This window comes from Giraffa tippelskirchi, chromosome 9 (assembly GCF_054371585.1).
Source record: "Giraffa tippelskirchi isolate mGirTip1 chromosome 9, T2T-mGirTip1v1.2.pri, whole genome shotgun sequence".
Lineage (NCBI taxonomy): Eukaryota > Metazoa > Chordata > Mammalia > Artiodactyla > Giraffidae > Giraffa > Giraffa tippelskirchi.
The window spans coordinates 51555551-51577195 of record NC_137283.1 but is presented as its reverse complement, the minus strand read 5'-3'; the positions used below and the strand labels follow the sequence as shown (position 1 = coordinate 51577195).

The 21645-nt window shown below is 42.2% G+C and overlaps 1 protein-coding gene across 3 annotated transcripts; it reads right to left on the bottom strand.

Annotated features, from left to right (window-relative positions):
- Positions 1–277: 277 nt before the first annotated feature.
- LZTFL1 (leucine zipper transcription factor like 1) lies at positions 278–21397 on the bottom strand. 3 transcript variants are annotated; one of them, XR_014064281.1, is made up of 12 exons: positions 21249–21397; positions 16087–16211; positions 13893–14087; positions 12515–12575; positions 11435–11506; positions 10328–10393; positions 10164–10241; positions 7579–7755; positions 6717–6820; positions 5342–5422; positions 4219–4256; positions 3292–3877 (listed from the first exon to the last, which is right to left on the bottom strand). XR_014064281.1 is itself a non-coding variant. In XM_081526026.1 (10 exons), the coding sequence occupies exons 1-10, from the start codon at positions 21249–21251 to the stop codon at positions 5404–5406; spliced, it is 900 nt and encodes a 299-aa protein (XP_081382152.1). In that variant the 5' UTR covers positions 21252–21397; the 3' UTR covers positions 5068–5403. The 3 variants fall into 3 exon arrangements, 1 of the variants encoding a protein (XP_081382152.1); XR_014064280.1 differs by having other exon boundaries at positions 278–4256; XM_081526026.1 differs by lacking the exons at positions 3292–3877; positions 4219–4256 and having other exon boundaries at positions 5068–5422.
- Between the last annotated feature and the right edge of the window lie 248 nt (positions 21398–21645).

The following is a 21645-nucleotide window of genomic DNA, read 5'->3' as shown; positions in this document are numbered from 1 at the left end:
TTCTTCTGTGTATGCTTGCCACCTCTTCTTAATATCTACTGCTTCTGTTAGGTCCACACCATTTCTGTCCTTTATTGTGCCCATCTTTGCATGCAATGTTTTTTGGTATCTCTAATCTTCTTGAAAAGATTTCTAGTTTTTCCCATTCTATTGTTTTCCTCTATTTCTTTGCACTGATTACTGAGGAAAGCTTTCTTATCTCTCCTTGCTATTCTTTGGAACTCTGCATTCAAATGGGTATATCTTTCCTTTTATCCTCTGCTTTTTGCTTCTCTTCTTTTTACAGCTATTTGTACTTCCTCAGAGTTTTGCTCAAAAGTCACCTTTTCCTGAGGCCTCAGAGATAAGCTTAGCTGACAGGTCAACTCCCACCCCCACCTTTTCTACCCTTCTTGCCTGCTTCATTCTATCTCTTTGGCCCTTATCACCATTTAGCATATAATGTGAGTTTCTGGTTTATCAGGTCTGATTTGTCAGTTTACTTAGAGGTAATTACTGATTGTCCCCATGTGCTGGGTGGGCCCTGCTCTAGGTACTGGGGAAGCATGAGTAAACAGGACAACCCAGATCCCAGCTCCCTGGGGTGGGCATTCTGGTAAGAATCCACGCTGTGGCTTCTCCAGCTCAAGAAAAACAATCTCTTTGCTTGACCCCGCTTTTCCTTCTGGCTTCTGCCCTGTTTCTACTTTATTTTCTAGGAAAACTCATCAAGAGATGTCAATACCCACTCTGTCTCCACACTCTCTCCTCCCATCGGTTCTAACAGTCTCCTGCTCCAGGCTGCCCACTGCCACTCTAACTAAAACCGTCCAGGTCACCGATGATCCCCACATGGCTGACTTGAGCGGCCAGTTCTCAGGCCTCCCTCCCTTGACCACCCAGCCGAGTCTGACCCAGGTGATCACTCCTTCTTCCTGGGGGGCCTTTCCAGGCTTGCTGCCAGGACAGCACTGTCTTCTGGTTTCCTCCTTGCTCTCCTCTGCTTATTCTTCCTCTCTCCATGATCTGTGATACTGGAGTGCTCCCGGGCTTCTCACCTACACTCACCTCTGGATCTTTCTTAACTGTTTTTTAAAAGCCACCTCTACATTTGTAACTCACGACGCTGTAGCTTCAGCCCCAACCACACCTTAATGTTTGGACATACAGTCTACCACCTACCAAATCCCCATTTGGAGGTCAGGGAAGGGAGGCATCTCAAATTTGTCTAAAGAGAGTGTCTAATCTTCAACTCCCAAGTGAAGTGTAGTAAATACTGGTTAAGTTATTCTAAAGTTTAGTTGGATAGATCAACACAACTGTGAGATAGCATATGATGGAATATGATTCAACGATAATAGGAATGAACTCCTGATACACGCACCAATATGGATAATCTTAAATACATTTTGCTGAGGTATTAAAGAAGCCAGGCATAGAGGAGGACATACTATGTGAGATCATATGAAAATTCTAGAAAAGGCAAGTCTAACCTATCATAAGACAGCACATCAGTGGCTTCCCAGTGGCTTCCCAGTGCCCAGGGTGGAGAAGACTAACGGTAGAAGGGCAGGAAGGAATTTGTAGGTGATGAAAATGTCTCTATCTTAACTGTGGTAGTGCATGCATGGGTGACTGCATCAACCAAAATCCATCCAACAGGATCTTAAAATGCACGTATGTTATTGCTATAAAGTTTATCTCAAAAAGGTGATTAAAAATAAGGTGGCTTATTTGTTTAGGATATATAATGATATAAGTGGACTCTGGAGCAGCTATAAAGATGTTACTTTAGCGTACCAAAACACATGGCAAGAATGTATTGTGGTAAGAGTGTAAATTGGTACGGCCACTGCAGGTAACAATAGAGAGGTTCCTCAAAAAGCTAAAAACAGAACTGCCCAATGATCCAACAATTCCACTCCAGGGTATATATCCAGAAGAAAAACAAAAAGACTAATTCAAAAAGACACATGCATCCAATGTTCATAGCAGCACTATTTACAATAGCTAAGACATGGAAGCAACCCAAGTATCCATCAACAGACAGATAGAGAAACTGTAACACAAAAATCCTCAGAATGGGAGAAAATATTTGCAAATGATGTGACCAACAAGGGGTTAATCTCCAAAATTTACAAACATCTCACATGGCTCAATGCCAAAGAAAAAACAAACCACCCAATCAAAAAAGCGGGCAGAAGGCCTATACAGACATTTCGCCAAAGAAGATACACAGATGGCCAAGAAGCACATGAAAAGATGCTGAACATCATTAATTATTAGAGAAATGCAAATCAAAACTAAAATGAGGCATCACCTCACACCAGTCAGAATGGCCACCATAAAAAAGTCTACAAACAATAAACGTCGGAGAGGGGGTGGAGAGAAGGGAACCCTTCTACACTGTTGGTGGCATCGTAATTGGTACAGCCACTGTGGAGAACACTATGGAGGTTCCTTGAAAAAAAAAGCCACCATAAGATCCAGCAATCCCACTACTGGACATACATCTGGAGAAAACCATGGTTCTGAAAGGATGCATGCACCCCAATGTTCAGTGCAGCACTGTTTACAATCGCCAAGACATGGAAGCAACCTAAACGTCCACTGACAGAGGAATGGATAAAGAAGCTGTGGTATGTAGTATACAATGAAATATTACTCAGCCATTAAAAAAGAATGAAATAATGCCATTTGCAGCAACAGGGATGGACCTGGAGATTATTATAGTAAGTGAAGTAAATCAGAGAAAGACAAGTATCACATGATATCACTTATATGTGGTATCTAAAGAAATGATACAAATGAACTTACAAAGCAGAAACAGATTCATAGACTTAGAAAAGAGACTTGTGATTGCCAAGGGGGAGGTGGGGAGGGAGAGGGATGGACTGGGAGTGTGGGGTTAGTAGATGCAAACTATTACCTTTAGAACGGATAAACAAGGCCCTACCGTATTGCACAGGGAACTGTATGTGGTCTCCTGGGATAAGCCACCATGGAAAAGAACATAAAAAAGAAAGTATGTGTGTGTGTGTGGCTGAGTCACTTTTCTGTATAACAGAAATTAGCACAACACTGTAAATCAACTATACTTCAACATTAATAAATAAATAAATAAGTAAACATCTCTATAAACTCTTTTCAACTCATCAGAATGGAAATAACAAACAGCAAAGGTTTTATCACACAGCAGTGTTTTCCTTATGAGTTATACAAGCCATAAACAAACGATCATTCAACACTAACATGCCTCAAAATGGATTATGAGGAAAAAATGAACACTTAAATTCTGAGCAGAGGAAATTAGTAACAAAAACCTTTTACATTTTATTTTTGTCCATAAAAGTCTGAGTCATAATTTAGCAGGAGCTTTGAGTATTTAAGCTAAACTAAAGCTGCACTGTGACAGCCACTCTGCAGGGTCTGCACAGCTTAGCACACTGGAAGCTCAATCAGGCCTTGAGGCAACCTTCTTACAAATGCAAATTACAACAACTAAAAAGACTTGCTTAGTTAAATGAGATAAGTCTTAAGACTAGGAAAATGTTAAAAAAAAAAAAACTTCACTACTGCATTTTTGCTAAGCACATGAGTTACACACACACACACACACACACACACACACACACACACACACAGTGACACAACCAGGCACAAAAAGTATTTATATGGTGAAGAATCATCCTGTTAATTTATGCCAAAGAATGTCATGTTTGTTTACCTTAATGCAGGGCATAGTTAGGTTTTACGGTGTCATAAAGACTTTTGATTTATTATTGAACTGGATAAACAGAATATTTCAAAGTTGCTATGAAAAAAGAAAAAATACAAAGTTGAAATTCTACCTACCGACATAGGTTTTTCAAGATAACTTTCTTCTTTATGCATCAAACTAAGGTAAGGAGAAAATATGTGGTTTTTAAAAGACACCAAGCCATTTAAAAAAGTCTGTTTCTGAATTTAACAGAATATCCTGGCCCATTAAATAATGGAATAGTTTTTGGAGACAGAATGAATTCTGGCCTAAAGAAGTATGGTCTGTGACTGGAATACTCAGTGAAAGCTCTAAAAGGACACAGAACCCAAGGAGTGAGCTGCATAGCGAGGGACGGGTGAGGGAGGAGTGACTATGCAGTAAGGGCTGGCTCACGACTGGCTTTCTACCTCGCTTCTCTCCTTCAATTATCTTTTAAAGATTGCCTTCTGTGTCCTTTTGGGGGGAAGTTATCTTACCCTTTATCATTTGTTCCTTCAGTATTTTAATATAAAACCTACAAGAAAAACAACAAATTCAAGGCTAGTATTAAAAGCTTGAATAAAAAAACAAACCTTTTCCTCAAATCAGTAAACTCTTCTTGGTGAACAGAATCTTGTGGAAGTGGGAATGATTACTTTCTAAATAATGTGTTAAAAGTAAGTACTTTCCTTCTGAAGCATTAATGCTTTATGAACTTTATTTTTGTTTATACTTATAGTATATTGTTGCATTATGCAAGTACAGATACCTAATTTCTAATGACTTATCCAAAAACATACACAAGAAAAAGCAGGCCAACAGAAATATAATCAAAACCTCTTGAAAATGAAGTTACTATAGATGTACCTAAATAAATAAACTATAATCAAAAGTTGAATCTCAAGTCTAGTAACTGATTCTACGTTGAACAGAGATCTTTTCAAAAGTCTTCTCATTCAACATATAATTTAATAGAATATTCTATAAACTGAAGTATAAAGATTACATTTATTCTGAGTCCAGATACTTTCTCAACTGTAGAAGTACAAGGATGCCTCCGCCTTCTTCATCAGTAATACAGACTTATGATAAGGTATGCTGCAAAAAATGTCTCACTGAAGGAGTTAATCAAATCCTCATGTTCACTGCTAACTTTCATTATAATTGGTAAAAATGACGCCTATAATAGATGGCATTCACATTTTCAACAAATTTATATGTATTTTTTGATGATCACATAGAGAAAACAATTTAGATTTCATTTTTAAAAATAAGGTTTATTTATAATAAACTATCTTTAATAATTCTATATTTTTATTCTAGGGAATGCACAACTGTAGACAATGCTAGCTTTAACATTTATTGAAAAGGTGTACTCTTTATATTAATGCAACACGGTAAGTCTTTCTTTACTATAAAGAATTCTCACTGCATTTGACCTAAGAATCTGGAGCACTCGCAGAGAGGAGTTTGGGATGACCAGCCAGAATCAGTCAGGAGGTTTTCTCTCTTCTCAATTAGGTAACTGAAATAGGAACTCTAGCTCTAAATATCATAAGCAAAGTCTAAATCTTAGAAAAATAAACAGAGGGAATATAACAAACTACTTCAAATACATGCCTGAGGTGAGAAAGGGCTTGTACTGTCATACTGTGGCAGCTTCCAGATGAAATCATCAGTTTTTAATCTTCAGGTTCGTATCTGCAAAGAGATATGTATTTAATTAAGAGCATAATGTCAATTGTTGTACCAACTGAGTTTACCTGAAACACTTGCAGTGACTAAGCCAGCAGTGTTGCATCCTTCATCTAAAATCACTGCTGTGGTACAAGTCAGATTCGTTCAAGGCCTGATGGGGGTGAGTCGGAGGATCCCTGGACCAGAGAATGGACCAGATAACCACTGACATACCGTCAGGCTCCAAGTCTCTACTACATGTGGCATCTATACCCGTGTCAGCTTAGTAGACTAAGGATTTGGTAATTATCTAATCGAAGGCCTGATGGACACAAACAGCTGATATGGCCTTGTGAGTACAAGGTTAACCAACCCCCTTCTCTAAGGAGAAGTTTGATCTGGGATTCACTTTTCAGCTCTGGTACCCTGGAACTCTGATAAAGGTAAAATGTCAACTGAGTTTCCAGGCAGAACCACCGATGGCAGAAATGACCCTGATTAGAAGACTCCATCTGGACCACAAGAACTGTGGCCAACCACACATCCACAGCAGAAACCAGGGCTTAGACTTCCCCACGTGCAGTGAGTTCTTGGACACATCCCTGCTGGAGCATCACGTGGCTGTACCAGAGACACCCCTCCTACATGGGGCACGGGCTTCTAAGGCACACTGGCTCTGGCATCCACACGCAGATCTCATTTTGTAGCATCTGAATTGTCGTGTGGGGGCTTCTCTGGTGACTCAGATGGTAAAGAATCCACCTGCCAATGCAGGAGGTGCAAGAGACTCATGTTCGATCCCTGTAAGATCCCCTGGAGAAAGAAAGAGCAACCCACTCCAGCATTCTTGCCTGGAAAATTCCATGGACAGAGGAGCCTGGCAGGCTACAGTCCACAGGGTCACAAAGAGTCAGACACAACTGAGCAATTAAACAACAAAAGTGTCACGTGGGAGCACAGTGTGAGCAGGTCCTGGACTGCAGCAAGGACACCACTGAGCAGAAATGCCTGGTGCTGCCCTGTGCGCCTGCTGAGGTGTCTGTCCAACATCCTGCTGAGAGAATCCATGGCAAAAGCAGCCCAGTGTGGCCCTGAGTGACTCTAAAGGTCCAGCTGAACCTGAAAAGAAACCCTAGTGGGTGTGACGAATGAGGCCTGGCCAGAGCCCCTTTGCCTTCCCCAAACACAGGCTGCTGGACTGAATGACAAAGCAACTCCCCACTGGCCTGACCTCTCCGGACAGGAGATTAGACTTAACGAAGGACAGACATCACCCCAGCAGGGGGACAATCCAAGCGGTAGGACCAGCACAGCTTACTTCGCCAGCCTTTTCCTCAGGTCTTTGATTTGGTCATTCTTCTTGGTAAGAATCTCCTTCATGTTTCGATAAGCTGCTGTTTGTTGGAATTTCTTCTCCAATTCCTACATAGGGAAAAATTTCAGTCCATTAATAAGAAATAGTTAAGGAAAGAAAGAACACATCTGATGAAAATATACATTTTTGCCCTAATTTACTAATACTCTGCTGATTTTATTTTCTAATTTATTTTTAATGTATTTATATAAAATTAAGGCTATTCAGACTTTAAAAATACATTCTTTCAAGTGAGAAGCCAATAAAATGGTAACATTTCCCAAGTACAATATTAACAAATAACTCATACTATGCAACAGACATGGGAAATCTATTTGAAAAAGTAAATTCATTTTCAGATAAAATAGGCATGCTCTTCTTTCTAAATCCCAAAGTAGTGCCAGTATTTTAAGAAGAGGATTTTAAATTCATTTACAGTTTTGCTTGTATATTTTTAAGAGTCTAATCCCTAAAGCAAAAAGAACAGTTCTCCACATACTGCTTGTAAATTAAGAAACAGGGACAGAACCCTTCAGAAAAATGCCACCCATCCCTCTGCCAGACTGTGAGCGGGATGATCAGGAACAGCAACGTGGGGATCAGGGTGGTGGATGTAAGCACACAACAGGAAGGAGTACAGGCTCTTTATTACTACAGATATTTTAGTGTCAAGGAGAGAGGAATCTTTTTACCACAAGTGGTAAATCTTTCAGAACACAAACTGCCTAATACCTTGAGAAAAAATAAAGTGAATCTGCAGCTATCCAGATTTCCCTTAGTTACACTGCATTCATCACTGAATTGGATGTGGACAGACAAACCTGACCTTTTCAGCCATGCTCAGCTGCTCCTGTACCCTGAGTAGGTCGTGCTTGGCCGTCGCTAGATTCTCCTCCAGGGATTTCTGGTTTTCTGTCTGGTCATTAAGTGTCTTCTGAAACTCACTCTTTAAAGCAGCAACTGTGTTTTCCAAGTCACTCAAGTCTTGGGCCTTTATAAAATCCTATGAAAAATACATACATCCACATAATTTCACGCTGACATCCTAAATAGCAACAGCTTTAGACTCAACACCTCAGCGATGGAAAGAGAGGAGGCTGTGTGTTGCGTGCGCATGTCAGCCTCCCCCGCCAGCCTCCTTTGCCGCTGCCGTCTGGGAGGGTCACTCGGTACCCAGAGCATGGTGTCCTGCACACATACACAGTCACTCAGCAGTCACTGATTTCCAAGGATGTCAAATACGATTTATGAGCTGCTGGGATTCCAAAAGAAGAACAAGAGAGGTGAGATCCTAAATCTGACAAGGTTGTGTTTCCCAGAGTTGGGGTGGCAAACAGGTTTCATTTTTGAAAAGTCAAGGTAAAAGACATTCTGGTGAGGGGCTTCCCTGGTGGCTCGGCGGTCGAGAATCCGTCTGCCGATGCAAGAGACACAGGTTCAATCTGTGATCCAGGAAGATCCCACATGGAGCAGAGCAACTAAGTCCATACACCACAATTCTAGAGCCTGGGAGCTGCAACTACTGCGCCCATGTGCCCGAGAGCCGAAGCTCCACAACAAGAGAAGCCTTGACTCGCTGCAATTAGAGAAAAGCCTGGGCAGCAATGAAGACACAGCACAGTCAAAAAAATCCTGGTGAAGAATTTTAAATGATACAGATGGAAACATAATAAAATTAATACAACTAATATAAAAAATGTAATAGACATGTTTCACAATATTATGAGAGCCTAATTAATGCTTATTGACTATATAGCTTGCTACATTTAGAAGACTTTAAGTTTTTTATCTTAATTTGATATACACATATTTGCACACTTTGTCTGTGTAATATAAGCAGCTGGATCTTCTCTCTACCTGGATCATGTTTTTTTTTACCAGATACAATTTATAATGTAAAGAAGAATAACATTAATAAGACAGGAAAATGGTCTATAATTGCTAACTATGAAGATGAAGCACTACCATCAACAAAAGAAAAATTCCTTATTTTTGAAATCTGGTCTTGAAAAAGATCTTATTTCACTGGATCTCTGTATGCATTTTGCTTTTGCCAAATCTTAAAAAAGTAAAATTGGAGCAAAGTCTTCACTGGCTTGTAAAACAAATTTATCATCCAAAAATGCAACTGTTTTACTTTTGAGAAATTATACAACTGCTCCAGAGTATTCAGCTGTTTTTATAAATTTATGGCCCTTGGTATCTAATGATTGAAAATCATATATATTTCCTTTCGTTTTAGCCATGTAAGAAGTATCCTTTTATTTTAAAAAAGTATCTACGGATGAAATAATTTAATGTCCGAAATTCGTTTCAAAAAAACATGGGGGAGAGAGAAGAAAGTAGAGGTTAACATGAAACAGGCTGGCCACGCCTTGGTGACTGAGTGGTAAAGCTGAGTGATGAGCGCCTGGGCTACATTACACTATTCTCTCTATTCTTATACATGTTTGAAATTTTCCACAGAAAAAGTGTAACCAACGTGTAATGAAGCAAGTTTGGGGATTATTTAGTAGACATTTAAAATGGCACTAAAACCACTAGGCAAGTCAGTGCTGTGATGAAGATTCAGTCAAACAGCCCTGCTGACGGGGTCCTATTACAGCATCTCATCTCGATGCAAAGGCCACACGAGGCAGAACTGTGCCCACGATGACTTCCAGGGTGGAGCAGGACTCAGTCACCCCACTCAGACAGACCTGGAGAACTTTAACACGGAATTTCACTGTTGTATACAAGCCCTGCTAGACACAGGTGGATCTGAAGATGCACAACTAATAAATTCATTTCATTTTATCATACTCCCGAAGGGAAATTTAAGTAAAAATAAGTTCTGCCCAATAAAACCCAAATTCAAATCCCTGGTGGTGCAGTGGTAAAGAACCCGCCTGTCAGTGCAGGAGACCCGGGGTTCGATCCCTAGATGGGGAAGATCCCCTGGAGGAGGAAATGGCAACCCACTCCAGTATTCTTGCCTGGGAAATCCCATGGACAGAGGAGCCTGGCGGGCTACAGTTCATGGGATTGCAAAGCCTCAGACAGGACTTAGTGACTAAACCACAACAACAAATCCAATTAACTAAGAACTCTTCCATTCTTCTCTCTTTCCCACTAGAATTGGAATGGGAAAGTGAAAGAGAAAAGAACTTAAAAAAAAAAAAATTTAAGCAAATCTTAGATGCCCATGGGCTCCGGGACACGTGAAGCACACAAGCCATGTACGTGCCCCCACTGCCCTCAGCAGGTGCTCACGTGGCCTTTCCTGGACAAGTTTGTCTCGATGCAGGACAACAGTGGTGGCCTCCTTCTCAGGGAGTGGCCAGTGGTAGGGCATAATAGTAACTAAGACTTCATATAAGTTTATAACTTGATTCTATGTGGAAAATGTGAAAAAGCTAAGACTGATTTCACCTTTTGAGTCCCATGCTCAAGCTGTAAATCTTGCAGTGCTCTTTCTAGCTTTGACTTCTCATCCAATGCATCTGTTGCCTAAAATCAAGAGTAAACAGAAAACATTCAATATTAGTCTGTAAGTAATGCTTTCAATAATTTTGTTTTAAGTATTTCTCAGTTACCTGTGATTCAATGGTCTTCAGTCTTGATTTCAATTTCTCATTCTCTTCTTGAAGTCTTGTAATTTCCTTTGTGAATAAATTCAAGTTTTACTATGTTAGCCAAAGTACTTTTCATCCTTGAAATTACTTGTTTCACTCATACTTTTAATTTTTAAACTACATAGAAACTCCAGAGTCTGCATGCCCTGGCTACTGGTAATATCCCAGTTTCACCCAGTCCACTAGCCTCAACATCTATGAGTCATCTCTGGCTCTAAGACTTCTAGTTCCTTCCTTCATAGTCTCTCAGACCTTTTTCAGCCCTCTATTCTCAGCCTTTTCCCAAAGTCCCCTCCTCTGCCATCTTTCACCTAGCTGATCCTGAAGCTCTTGGTCTGTTCTTGGCCTACACAGCATGGCACTTGCCACTTATCCTCAAAACACAATCACCATTATTCCATACCCTGTGTCCAACCCCTAAACGGTTCCTATGAGCGGAGGCCCAAGGCCCTCGCTCGTTAGCGGCTCCATCACGAGCGTCACCTGTCAATGAAGTCTCATTATGCCCCAGCACACACGTCACTGCCCAGCGGAGAGCCTGCACTCTGCTCCGAGGCATGCCAGCCTCCGCTCTGCCTCGGACTGCTGCCACTCTGTTCCCCTGCGGCTCATGCCCCTTCTCTCTGACAGTTCACTGTCTTCACCTTTCAGCCCAGCTTGGGCTGAACTGTACCCAACACCCAGTCCTCCTCGACTCTCACCCACATGGCACTGTGTCTTCTCTGTCACCCTGTGGCACAGAGGTCTCCATTTCTAGAATGTTAGTTATCCCTTTCCAATGAGACTATAAGGTCTTGAGGGCCAAAAGCCAGGTATTACTGTTCTTTTTATGTAACAACATCTAGCATAATGTTGAAAACACAAAAGAGTCATGAAAAATAGCTGTATATTGGTAATTATTTTTTATAAACCTCTTACTAAGTGCCATTAAGGACAACTACTTTGATGGACTAATTACCCTCAGGGGACAGAAGCCGGACCTTTCACCCCAGTCTCCACCTAGAGCTGTGCAGGCAGCCAGCACACATCCTTAGAGTTTCCCATTTCTCAAAGTGATGGCAACCTCACCTTGTTCAGCAGTTCTGCTGCTCCGCCTTCGTGAAGTGGAGCGAGTCTTGGCTTCATGCTGTCTATGATGGACTGAGACAAAGAAACCAAACTGAAATCACCCCCAAATAAAGCGCCTCTAATCACTGAACCCTGGTACTTTTTAAGTGGAAGACACTGTGCAAACCTATCAATGGGATGTCAGCTAGACTTTTATGGGTTTGCTTCTCTATTACATACCAGCGCTTAGGACAGAGCCTGGAATGAAACCCATCCTCCTTGTATCTTAAACAAACAAACAAACAGGTGGAAGAGAAAGGTGGGAGGGATGGTAGTCAAAGCCAGAGCAGATAAAGATCCTAGTGCCTAGGGACTGAGGTTTTATACCATGGGAGCTGGAAGCAAGATTTCTGCACGAACCCCCCAAAATTGCAATAATGATGAGGATTTAGGTAAGCTACATTGCAGATGAGTAACTTGACACAACTTGATACAGACGTTCTACAATATGTATTACAGCAAAAGAACTCATGCCCTCTGAGCCAGAAATTTCTTCGCTAGAAATAAGTTCCAAAGGAACAATCAGAAAACTCTTTTGTATGTGTACGTTCATGGATTCACTCGGCAGTGTTTTACTACGCAGCACCACGGGGTATTCATGGTACATGCACACAATGGGAAGGTCACTGTAGATAACGAGACTGATTCAAGAGGGAAGTAGGTAATGACTAGTACTGTCTCCACTTGAGAGATGAGGAGAACGAGGCTCAGTTGTCTCAAAGTCACCTGCTGGAGGTCACACAGCTGGGGAGTGACAGTGCCAGGATGCCCGAGTGAAGAGCTTGCACAAGTGGGGAGGCAGGTGGACTGAAGGGATGCTGTGGGCATGCGCACGCATGTGTGTGAGACAGCAGACAAAAACAAGTTTTTCATAGTAATCTCCAAAGCTTTTCTTCTGCCTAAAAATCCACAAGGCAACTTTTGAATTCTGGTCTTCAGCTGAATGCTTTTCCTTGAGAGTTCTCTCAGTTCAGCCTCTGAGTGTTCTAAGCAATTTGAGGATGCTAAACAGTGCCTATTAAGATATGGACCAAAAATTACCTTTTTATTTGAAGATGTAAATTCTGCTTTTTCAAATTCTGCAACTTGCTCTAATAATTCTCTTGACGATAAAAGAAAATAAGAAAAAATAATTGTTTAGAACAGATTTGCATCATACACACAAGACGAATAAAAGCACTGGCACCAACCTATTACACGATAGAAACAAAAGAGCAAGAGGTACACAACTTCGTCCCATCAAAGATGGCGCTAGTCACTGAAGGCAGAAGAGCTAAGCTCCATGCACTGAAATCTGAATCCCCACAGCACCTACTATTTTGTACTTACTGAGTGCACAATATAATTGCCAGAACTAAACTACAATGTTAATATAACCATGTCTGAAGCTTGTAGTCAACACCATATATTTGAAGTGCTAAAGGGAAACTGCTCTATAATATAATATACATTGTTATCTGGTAAGAGGTTCAAGGAAAACTGGTTTTAATAGAATAGCCTGGGAAAAATGGAATTAGTTCACATCTACTGAGTATGGTAAATTCTCAAGGAAGACAGATGGTTTCCTCCTGAACATTTCCTCTTATTTGCAAAAGTACGTGGAGACTGACTATACAAAAGCTTTTATAGTGAGTGGTAGTAACTATTCTTTTAAGCTTCTTAACAGGTCAGTTTCTCAAAGTTTTCTCACCAGTTGCCCCCTGACAGTTGGTGAAGCTAGATGGTTTAGCTAGATGGCCTCACCCTACCCAAGGCCACAGCCGGTGGCGCTCGGCACAGACCGTGAGCTGCACTGCATCTGTGCTTAGCAAACAGCCCCCGGGCTCCATGTCAGCCTTTCCAGATGTCTGGCATGACTTTTCGAAGAGGGAGTATCAATTTCACTGACTTTACCATATTTTTAAAAAATAAGTGAGCTTCTTGATGTTGTTCAGATTACAAAACTTTCTAAGAAAACTTTCCCAGAAAACTTTCCCTATTTTAAAGATTGGTATATAATTTTAATGCAATTAATTTAGAAGTAAACTTCCCATACTAAGTGTGAATTGATGCTAGTTGAATTAATTTTTCAAATCTGTTTCATAACCTCTACTTCTTAGTTGACCTATCTCTAAAAACTTACTACAATACTGATCAGGCTAACCAAAGCCACTACGAGGAATAATTACTAGTCGCCTTCAGAGCAATCTCATAGACCCCAGAGGCCTTTATCACACCTAGGAACAGTGGAAGCAGGGCACTCTGAAGAGGACTCTGAGTGGCACCTAAGAGATGACTCATTAACTGGATGCTTTGCTGTCATCCTACCCAAATTTTCTCACACATTATGCTCACGAAAAACAGCAGCAGAGACAGTCACAAGCTTTCAAGTTCACGCTTGGGCCTCTATCATCACAACTGTGGAAACAGATATTATTACCTGTTTTCAAGTTCAGAGATATCTGTCTGCAGCTTGAGGTACCACTTCTCGGCTTGTGAGAAAAGCTGCCGCAGAAGTAGCACGTTGGTGTAGGCCGTGTTGATGAGCTCAGACTCCACCTCACTGTGGACCACAGCCTGCAACTCATTCAGCACCTCAGAGACTTCATCGACGGTGAAGGTCTCCTCCACAAGCCTGAAAAACAACCACGATCCAAAACCTCTGCGTAAACAACAGAAACCATTTACAACAAAAAACAAAACTAAGAAGCCCCCATCGTGTCATCGAAGGGATGAAAAGGTTACAGTGAAAGTCTCTCTGGGAACTATCTTCTTTATTCGTAAAACAGTTGGAAAATAATTTAGATTCAATTAGTTTTTGATGTCTGGTTAAATGATTAAACTGTGGCTCGCTCTTCAAATGTGCACATCCTTTAATACGAGTTATGTGCTCAGAAACAAGCAACAAACTATCTAACTTTTCTTTAGCTTTTCGGTGAAAATTAGCTTTATTACATTTAATTATTTCATAAGTCACCTGAGAGGTGTAATTCCTCCCTTTCTTTGTATTAGTTGTCTAGCATTTCAAAGACCTTATAAGCTATTCACAAGTTAGTAAATGCCTATAAGAAAATTAGTGGTAATTATGTATTGCTTTTCTTAGCATCTTGAGACCTGAAAGAAAAAAACCCCAAAACTTAATTAAAGCTCCATAAAAATGAACATCATCAAAAGTATTAAAACCCCACTCTTTCACAGAGAATGTTTGGGTTGGAAGGGAACTCCAGAGGCATTTGCTTCAATCCCCTCACTCTGCAGATGTAACACAGGCTCAGGAGGTGGAGGTGACATGCCCAGCGTCCCACTGGGGTGTGACTCAATCCCACAGTCATTTCCAGTAATCTCGGAAACATGCCCAACAACCGAACCCTTGAGAAAGCATGCAGGCCTCCTACTGTCAATGACAGGCTTACAATAACAGTCCTCTCCACTCCCTGCTTCCACCCCCAAGGTCCTCTATCCTTCAGACACTCAGTGGATGAAGAGCTACAGCCCTGATGCTGGTCATCCTCTCCTTTACTCCAAAAGGAATAAGGACACAATGCAGGGAGCCACACCAAACTTCTCTCACGGTTATACTCAAGTTAATATTATTTGATCTACCAAGCTTTAATGTTTTATTTATTGAGCAGAATTTAACAACTCTTAAAAACCCAGAAGTTTAAGTCCCTATTAAAAATAACAATCTTCCTGTATTCTTTAATAGAACAAACTAAATCTGCTTAAAAATATGTTGTTTTTTTGAGCAACCCAAGTTCATTACTCTGAACGGCAATTGAGGTATTCCAAACTCCAATGCATAAAGTAAATAAAGAAGTACCTTCTTTGGCTATCTCACAGTCTCACCAATCAGACTGCTGCTTGTATCTGCTGTGAGTCAGGAAGCCAGATTATCAGACTAGATTAATAAATTGAACAGGTAAGTCTACAGCTGATGGTCTCTGCTACTGAGTGAGTTAGAGTTTATCACAGTTGCAGGTCACTTGGAGACCTTTTTTATTTATGTCCTCACATTCAGGTGTGCCAAAATCTGATCCCCAAGCAGCCTGAGGTCTCTTTATTATTCAGTCCTTTTGGCTGCTTCCCCTATTATCCCCTATCACTAAATTTTCTATGGACTTTCATTATCTCCCATTATTGGTCCAACCAAATGAATTATCACCTCTTGCTACAAGTCAGCTAACAATTTTGGTACTAGTCAGCAAGCTTTTCATGGTTTCCTGCTGTTGTCTCCTCTTCTATTTCAATATGAAACTGTATAGGTGTTTTCTTGCTAAATTCCATGTCTTATGGCTCTACTCTTTTAATTCATAACTCAAGTAATTAAAGTTCTGGAATCTCTACTACAGCAAGCCAATTATTAACCCACCAGCACTTAACACCTTCCTGACTGCCCTTCTGAAACTCTGCAATCCCTTAACTATTCTATGTGCGTGTTTAATAACAGATTGGTCCCACCACAATCTGATTTTTTGAATTTCACATATCCGTAAGGTTACATGTAGCTGCTCGCAATGGATAATTGATCATATCCTAGCAGTGGTTTGTACGGCCTCTGCTACAGCTGCCCCACACTGGCGACCAGAAAGGATGACTGTCACTTCCCAGTGGGTCTCCTCAGAATTCTCTGATACCTGCTCTCCTTGAGGTCTTGGAAGCAGGAATCCACAGTTTTGAGTCTCAAGCCTCTTTTTGAGCGAGCAAAACGCATATAATTAATAACTTCATTTTGATGGTGCTCATTTAGACCCAACTCTGCCTGAAAGAGAGAAGTAATTTGTTAGTCTTGAAAATATAATAAACGAACCAGCAATGAAAACGTACAGGCTCTCCTGTGGTGGAGACTGCTAGATGTCTACTAAACGCTGTTCTTTCCATCTTTCCAGACACACAGCTTGCTGTTGTTCGGTCGTTAAGTTGTGTCCGACTCTTTTGTGGCCCCTGGACTGTAGCCCATCAAGCTCCTCTGTGCATGGGATTTCCCAGACAAGGATACGGGAGTGGGTTGCCATTTCCTTCTCTAGGGGATCTTCCTGACCCAGGGATCAAACCCACATATCCTGAATTGGCTGCCCAACTAGAAAACACTCTCCAGCACTCCTGAAGTCAGGCGTGATCACGTGACTACTTCTCGCAACAGATGTGAACAGAGGAATGAAAGCTATTTCTAAACCCTGGGCCTTAAGACACGGGGCACATGTCTGCCACACCCTATTTCTCTGAAACCTGGAAGTGAGACTCTGCTGAACCATGCAGACAGCACGATGGCCTCGGGGATGGGGGAGCAAGATGAAAGGGAATTGTACCCCAAATAACTTCATGGAGCAGCACAGGCCCACATACCTGAGCTGAGCAGTGAGAAGGCTGTTAAGTGTGAGAGAAATAAACTTCTGTATTCTTTACGGCACATTTTATTAAAAAAAGTCTCTATTAGAGCAACTTAACCTTATTCCATCTCACACAGCCTTAAAAAATATATTTAGTTTTGACGCAGCCATCAACTGCTCTTGATTTTAAACCAGATGAGAGCTTGACAACTATAAGCTAGAGACTGATGAAGTTCTTTTTCATGTTATAGCTACATTGAAAATTACAGAAGGAAATTATAAAATTGAACATGCAATGCAGGGGACTAAATAAGTTAGAATTATCTTTAAGAATAATTTAATGTGTCATAGCTTTCTTATGGGAGACAAAGGTATATTTTGCAATCCTGTTTTCCAGGCTTATCTCTTACTCTCAGCACACAGGGCTGCCTCCAACATTGTGGAGGACACCACCAAGGTCACTGGGCATGATCTCCTTCACCCTCTAAGCCCATCACCATGGCTTTGTTGCATCTATATACATCCTTACCTGTAGATGCAGAACAGAAGACTACAAGGGCCATGACCTTGTCCCTCTGGTTCTCTGAGTGTCCCCAGGACTCCTCATAGTGCCTGGCACACAGTGGACATGTGCCTGACAAGTGAACTGGAAGAGTTGCTCCTTTTGAAGGTCATTCCTTCATGGCTTTAATCTGTCCTCTTTCAAGCTCCTGGGGGACTTCGACCAATCACTTCTCCTCTCAACACTCTATAGCGGTTTCTTCTTCCCTTCAGACTATAGAGAAGACTGCACACAAACCTCATTCGTGCGAAACCAAACAAAACCATAGATTCCCGCCAGCTACCACTGCATCTCTAGCTCTCGTCTGCTCTTGTACCTCCAGTCTACATGCTGCTCCAGCTGCCTTTGCAAAGCTCACCAGCAACTTAATAACAAGTCCAACTACTGTGGCTGATGCTTTGCTGTCTGCTAACCCCACCTTCCCTTCTTGATCTCACCGGTAGCCTTCTCTTTTTGCGCTTGCTTCTTAAGCAGCTGCACTTCCCAGGACGCTGCCCTCAGACCCTTACTCTTGTCACTCTATGCCCTCTCCTGGATGACATGATCTCTTTCAAGGTGTAACCTATAAGCATCTCTCAAGTATCACAGGCTGGCCTACAGACCAGTACCCCCAACCACATGAACGGCTCCATCAAGTCTTTTTTTCTCCTACATTATTTTTAATACTTCTGTTAAAATTCAATAATTTAAGAATTACCCAAGATATCATGATGCTCTCTAATAGTTACCTATCCGGTAGACTGCTTCAAAACAACCAGTTGAGGTATTCTGGCCAATGTAAACCAACACATTTGCGGTATGTACTTACATTTCCTGACTCTACCTTATTTAATTAAACTGGTAATTAACTTTTTGCCTTAGGGCTAGACAACGTGAATGGAAATAAGGAAGAAGTTTCTTATGTTTTAGTTTACACGAATTGTTAGCCAACTCTTCAAACTATTTCAAATGTCAGTATCAAATTTCTAATTTAGGAGATCCAACCAGTCCATCCTAAAGGAGATCAGTCTTGGGTGTTCATTGGAAGGACTGATGTTGAGGCTGAAACTCCAATACTTTTGCCACCTCATGCGAAGAGTTGACTCATTGGAAAAGACCCTAATGCTAGGAAGGATTGGGGGCAGGAGGAGAAGGGGACGAGAGGATGAGATGGTTGGATGGCATCACCGACTCGATGGACATGGGTTTGGGTAAACTCTAGGAGTTGGTGATGGACAGGGAGGCCTCTGGCGTGCTGCCATCCATGGGGTCGCAAAGAGTCGGACACGACTGAGCAACTGAACTGAACTAAACTGAACTGAACTGAATGATGATAACATCTAAAAGTCATTTGGAAGTTACAATGTGCCGGGCATGACCTCATTTAGTCCTCAATACAATCCTATGAAAAAGGAAATATAAACCTATTTTACAGATAGAAAACTGAGGTACAAAGAAATTTTTTTTTTATGCTATTGAATTGGCAAGTGGGAGAGCAGAGACTTGAATCAGGAAATCTAACTCCAAAGCCCACACTCCACTTTTCAAATCCTTTTTGGAAAAATGGCAGAATTTAAATAAATAAAAGAACACAGATGTGTTACAGTTGCAAATCAACTTGAGTTGTGACTCACAAGAAGACAGATCTCCACCAGGCATTTGAAATAAACTTGAATACCTACATTAGAAACAATGTTATTTCTTATACTCACATAAGTATCAGCAAGAATATCCCACAATTGGAAATCTCAAAACAATGTCACAACTTGCTAAAAAAAAAACTCATAAAGTTTCAATTATTCTTGCTTACTGTATTAAATCTATACTCATAAGCCCTCCATACTCCCCAAACCCTTTCTCTAACCCCATTTCCCAAGATTCTACTGTTAAGAACACTCCTATTCAGTCAGATTAGTCTGCTTACCAGCCTTGAACATCCTATACTTTCACTCTCATTGCCGCAATCCTTGACTAAAAGCACCTCTCCATTCCTATTCAAGAATCTGAATCCAACCCAGTGGTGTGCTGGTGAATGCTTAACAACAGGCATTGGTGAGGGTGGGGGTATGAAACTGATTTGTAGCCCTTGCTAACTTTCAGTGTAAAAACTCCCAGCATGGCTGGTTTCAAGCTGTCAACATGTCACTGCACTGCAGAGGTGAGAAGAAATGCATACAATTTGCTCTCAGAAGGCAGTATGAGCACGCTCCAGAAGACCACCAAATTCCTACTCATCCATCAAGATCAAACCCCTTTTACCTACTCTGTGAAGCCTCCCAACATGCCCTCATTAACTCTAGTTATGCCTTCCTCCAAAAATTAGCACATAGGTGGATGAGATAGTTGGATAGCATCACTGACTCAACGGACATGAGTTTGAGCAAACTCTGGGAGATAATAAAGAACAAGCGTGCTGCAGTCCATGGGGTCACAAAGTCAGACATGACCTAGTGACTAAACAAAAATTATTAACTGTCTTTTTTTCCCTAGGTGTTGCTCCTTGAAGTAGACTATAAGCTCATGACAGCATCAATCATTTCTTATACCACACAGTTTCCTCATATAGTGCCTGGCGCAGAGTAAGTGCCCAGTGCAAGTCTGTTCTCTTCTGTCAAGTAAAGACTGTCCTCAGACCAAGAAGAAAAAATTACTGAAACCAAGAATGAAATTTAGAACAAAAGAAAAGTTCCTCTAAAATGGATGGGAGTGAAGAAAGGGAGCAGAAATTAGCAGCTGATTTCAGTAGCAGACATAGCATTAGCCTGGGAAATGGAATGACAGAAGATAAGAATGCAAGCTGGGAAAGACTGAGGGCAGGAGGAGAAGGGGACGACAGAGGGTGAGATGGCTGGATGGCATCACCGACCCGATGGACACGGGTTTGGGTGGACTCAGGGAGTTGCTGATGGACAGGGAGGCCTGGCGTGCTGCTGTTCATGGGGTCGCAAAGAGTCGGACACGACTGAGCAACTGAACTGAACTGAAGAATTCGAGCAGATGTCAATTTTCTTGTGACATCACCACCATTTTTTCAATTTGTTCATGATATTTTATGGAAACCAACAGAATGTGTGGGACAGGCTCCAAGAATGGTAGGGAATGGTTTGTTTTGTTCATAGTTGTATCCTCAGCTGTAAGAGTGCCTGGTATACAGCGTGGGCTAAAGAGGAATTCTGGTTGCTGAAGTATTTCAGTAGCCTATTTCGGTGGTGCCCCCAACTCTGTAGTCATCTTTTTTTTTCCTCAACATTTCAGTACTGTGTCTTGTTCTAAGGATGGCTGCTATTTAAGCTGGCATTCCATATCCGCTGGAATGACAAACGGGGTTATGCTCTAGCATCCGGAAAAAAAACATGCCTTCTTTTGCACAGGTCAGAGTACAAGGAATGTCACTCAAGTTTTTCTCAGGTATAAAATGAGGCCTGGGGATTCTCGTATCACTCTCAGGTAAGAAAGTTGTATTCTATCACGTTCTTCCTCCGCGGCTCGTTAACATAATTAATGCTGCCAAAGGGTGTGTGTAGGGGGCGGCGGGGGGGAGCTATGTGTGTGAGTGTATGCTCGCACGCGTATAAACTTGGGAGTTTTTGGAATGGAAGAGAAACCCGCTTTGCGCCTTCTGCTGGCAGACGGTTCCCTCCAGCTCTCTTCAACAGCCACCTGAGGTGTGTCTTGGCCTAGGCCCTTCAGGCAGGAGCAAGGAATGAAGTAACGCGGCGGAGCGCGGCTGCTAGAAGAGGGCTCCACCAACGATTATCCCGGAAAGGCTTCGGCCGAGATTAACAGCCTCTCGCACCCGGACCGGCGTCTCCTCCTCAGAGAGGCCCAGGGCGGGACTAATTTCCGCCGCAGGCCACGCCATCACTCCGAGGCCCCGGCTCCGCGTATCTCCTCGGCGCGTGGTGGCGCCGACAGGCCGGCTACTCACCATTGCGGCGGGGGGAAGTCAGCGGTCTGGAAAAGCTGGAGAGGCCAGGCTCAGCCTCACCAGGCCCTGGGTCGCCGAGAAACACTGGACAGCGCAAGACGCGGAGGCAGGGCGGGTTGTTTAGAAGCGTTGCTAACGGGAACAGACGCACGTGACCAGGGAGTTACGCACTTTGATTGGTTCTCAAGAACACGCGAGAGGAGTTGCAGCGTGATCTGCCGATCGCCGCATGCGCATTTGCTCCTAGGCGCGGGAAGTCCCGCCTTCACGCGCCACGCCGACTACGGGAGCGGCCGCCGTTGCCAACGGCAACGGGAACTGGCACTCAATCGCGACCGAGAGCCGCGGGGCATCCTAGCCCAGCACTTCCTGTGGCCTGGCGGCCGCGACGAATGGC

Bases quoted from the DNA above. Each gene is read 5' to 3' on its own strand.
- LZTFL1 (XM_081526026.1), bottom strand. The intron at 14,088-16,086 runs GTATCAGAGAAT...GTTGTTTTTCAG, and splicing joins CAAGACCTCAAGGAGAGCAG to GCTTGTGGAGGAGACCTTCA. The intron at 11,507-12,514 runs GTAATTTTTGGT...TCTTTGTCTCAG, and splicing joins TTACATCTTCAAATAAAAAG to TCCATCATAGACAGCATGAA.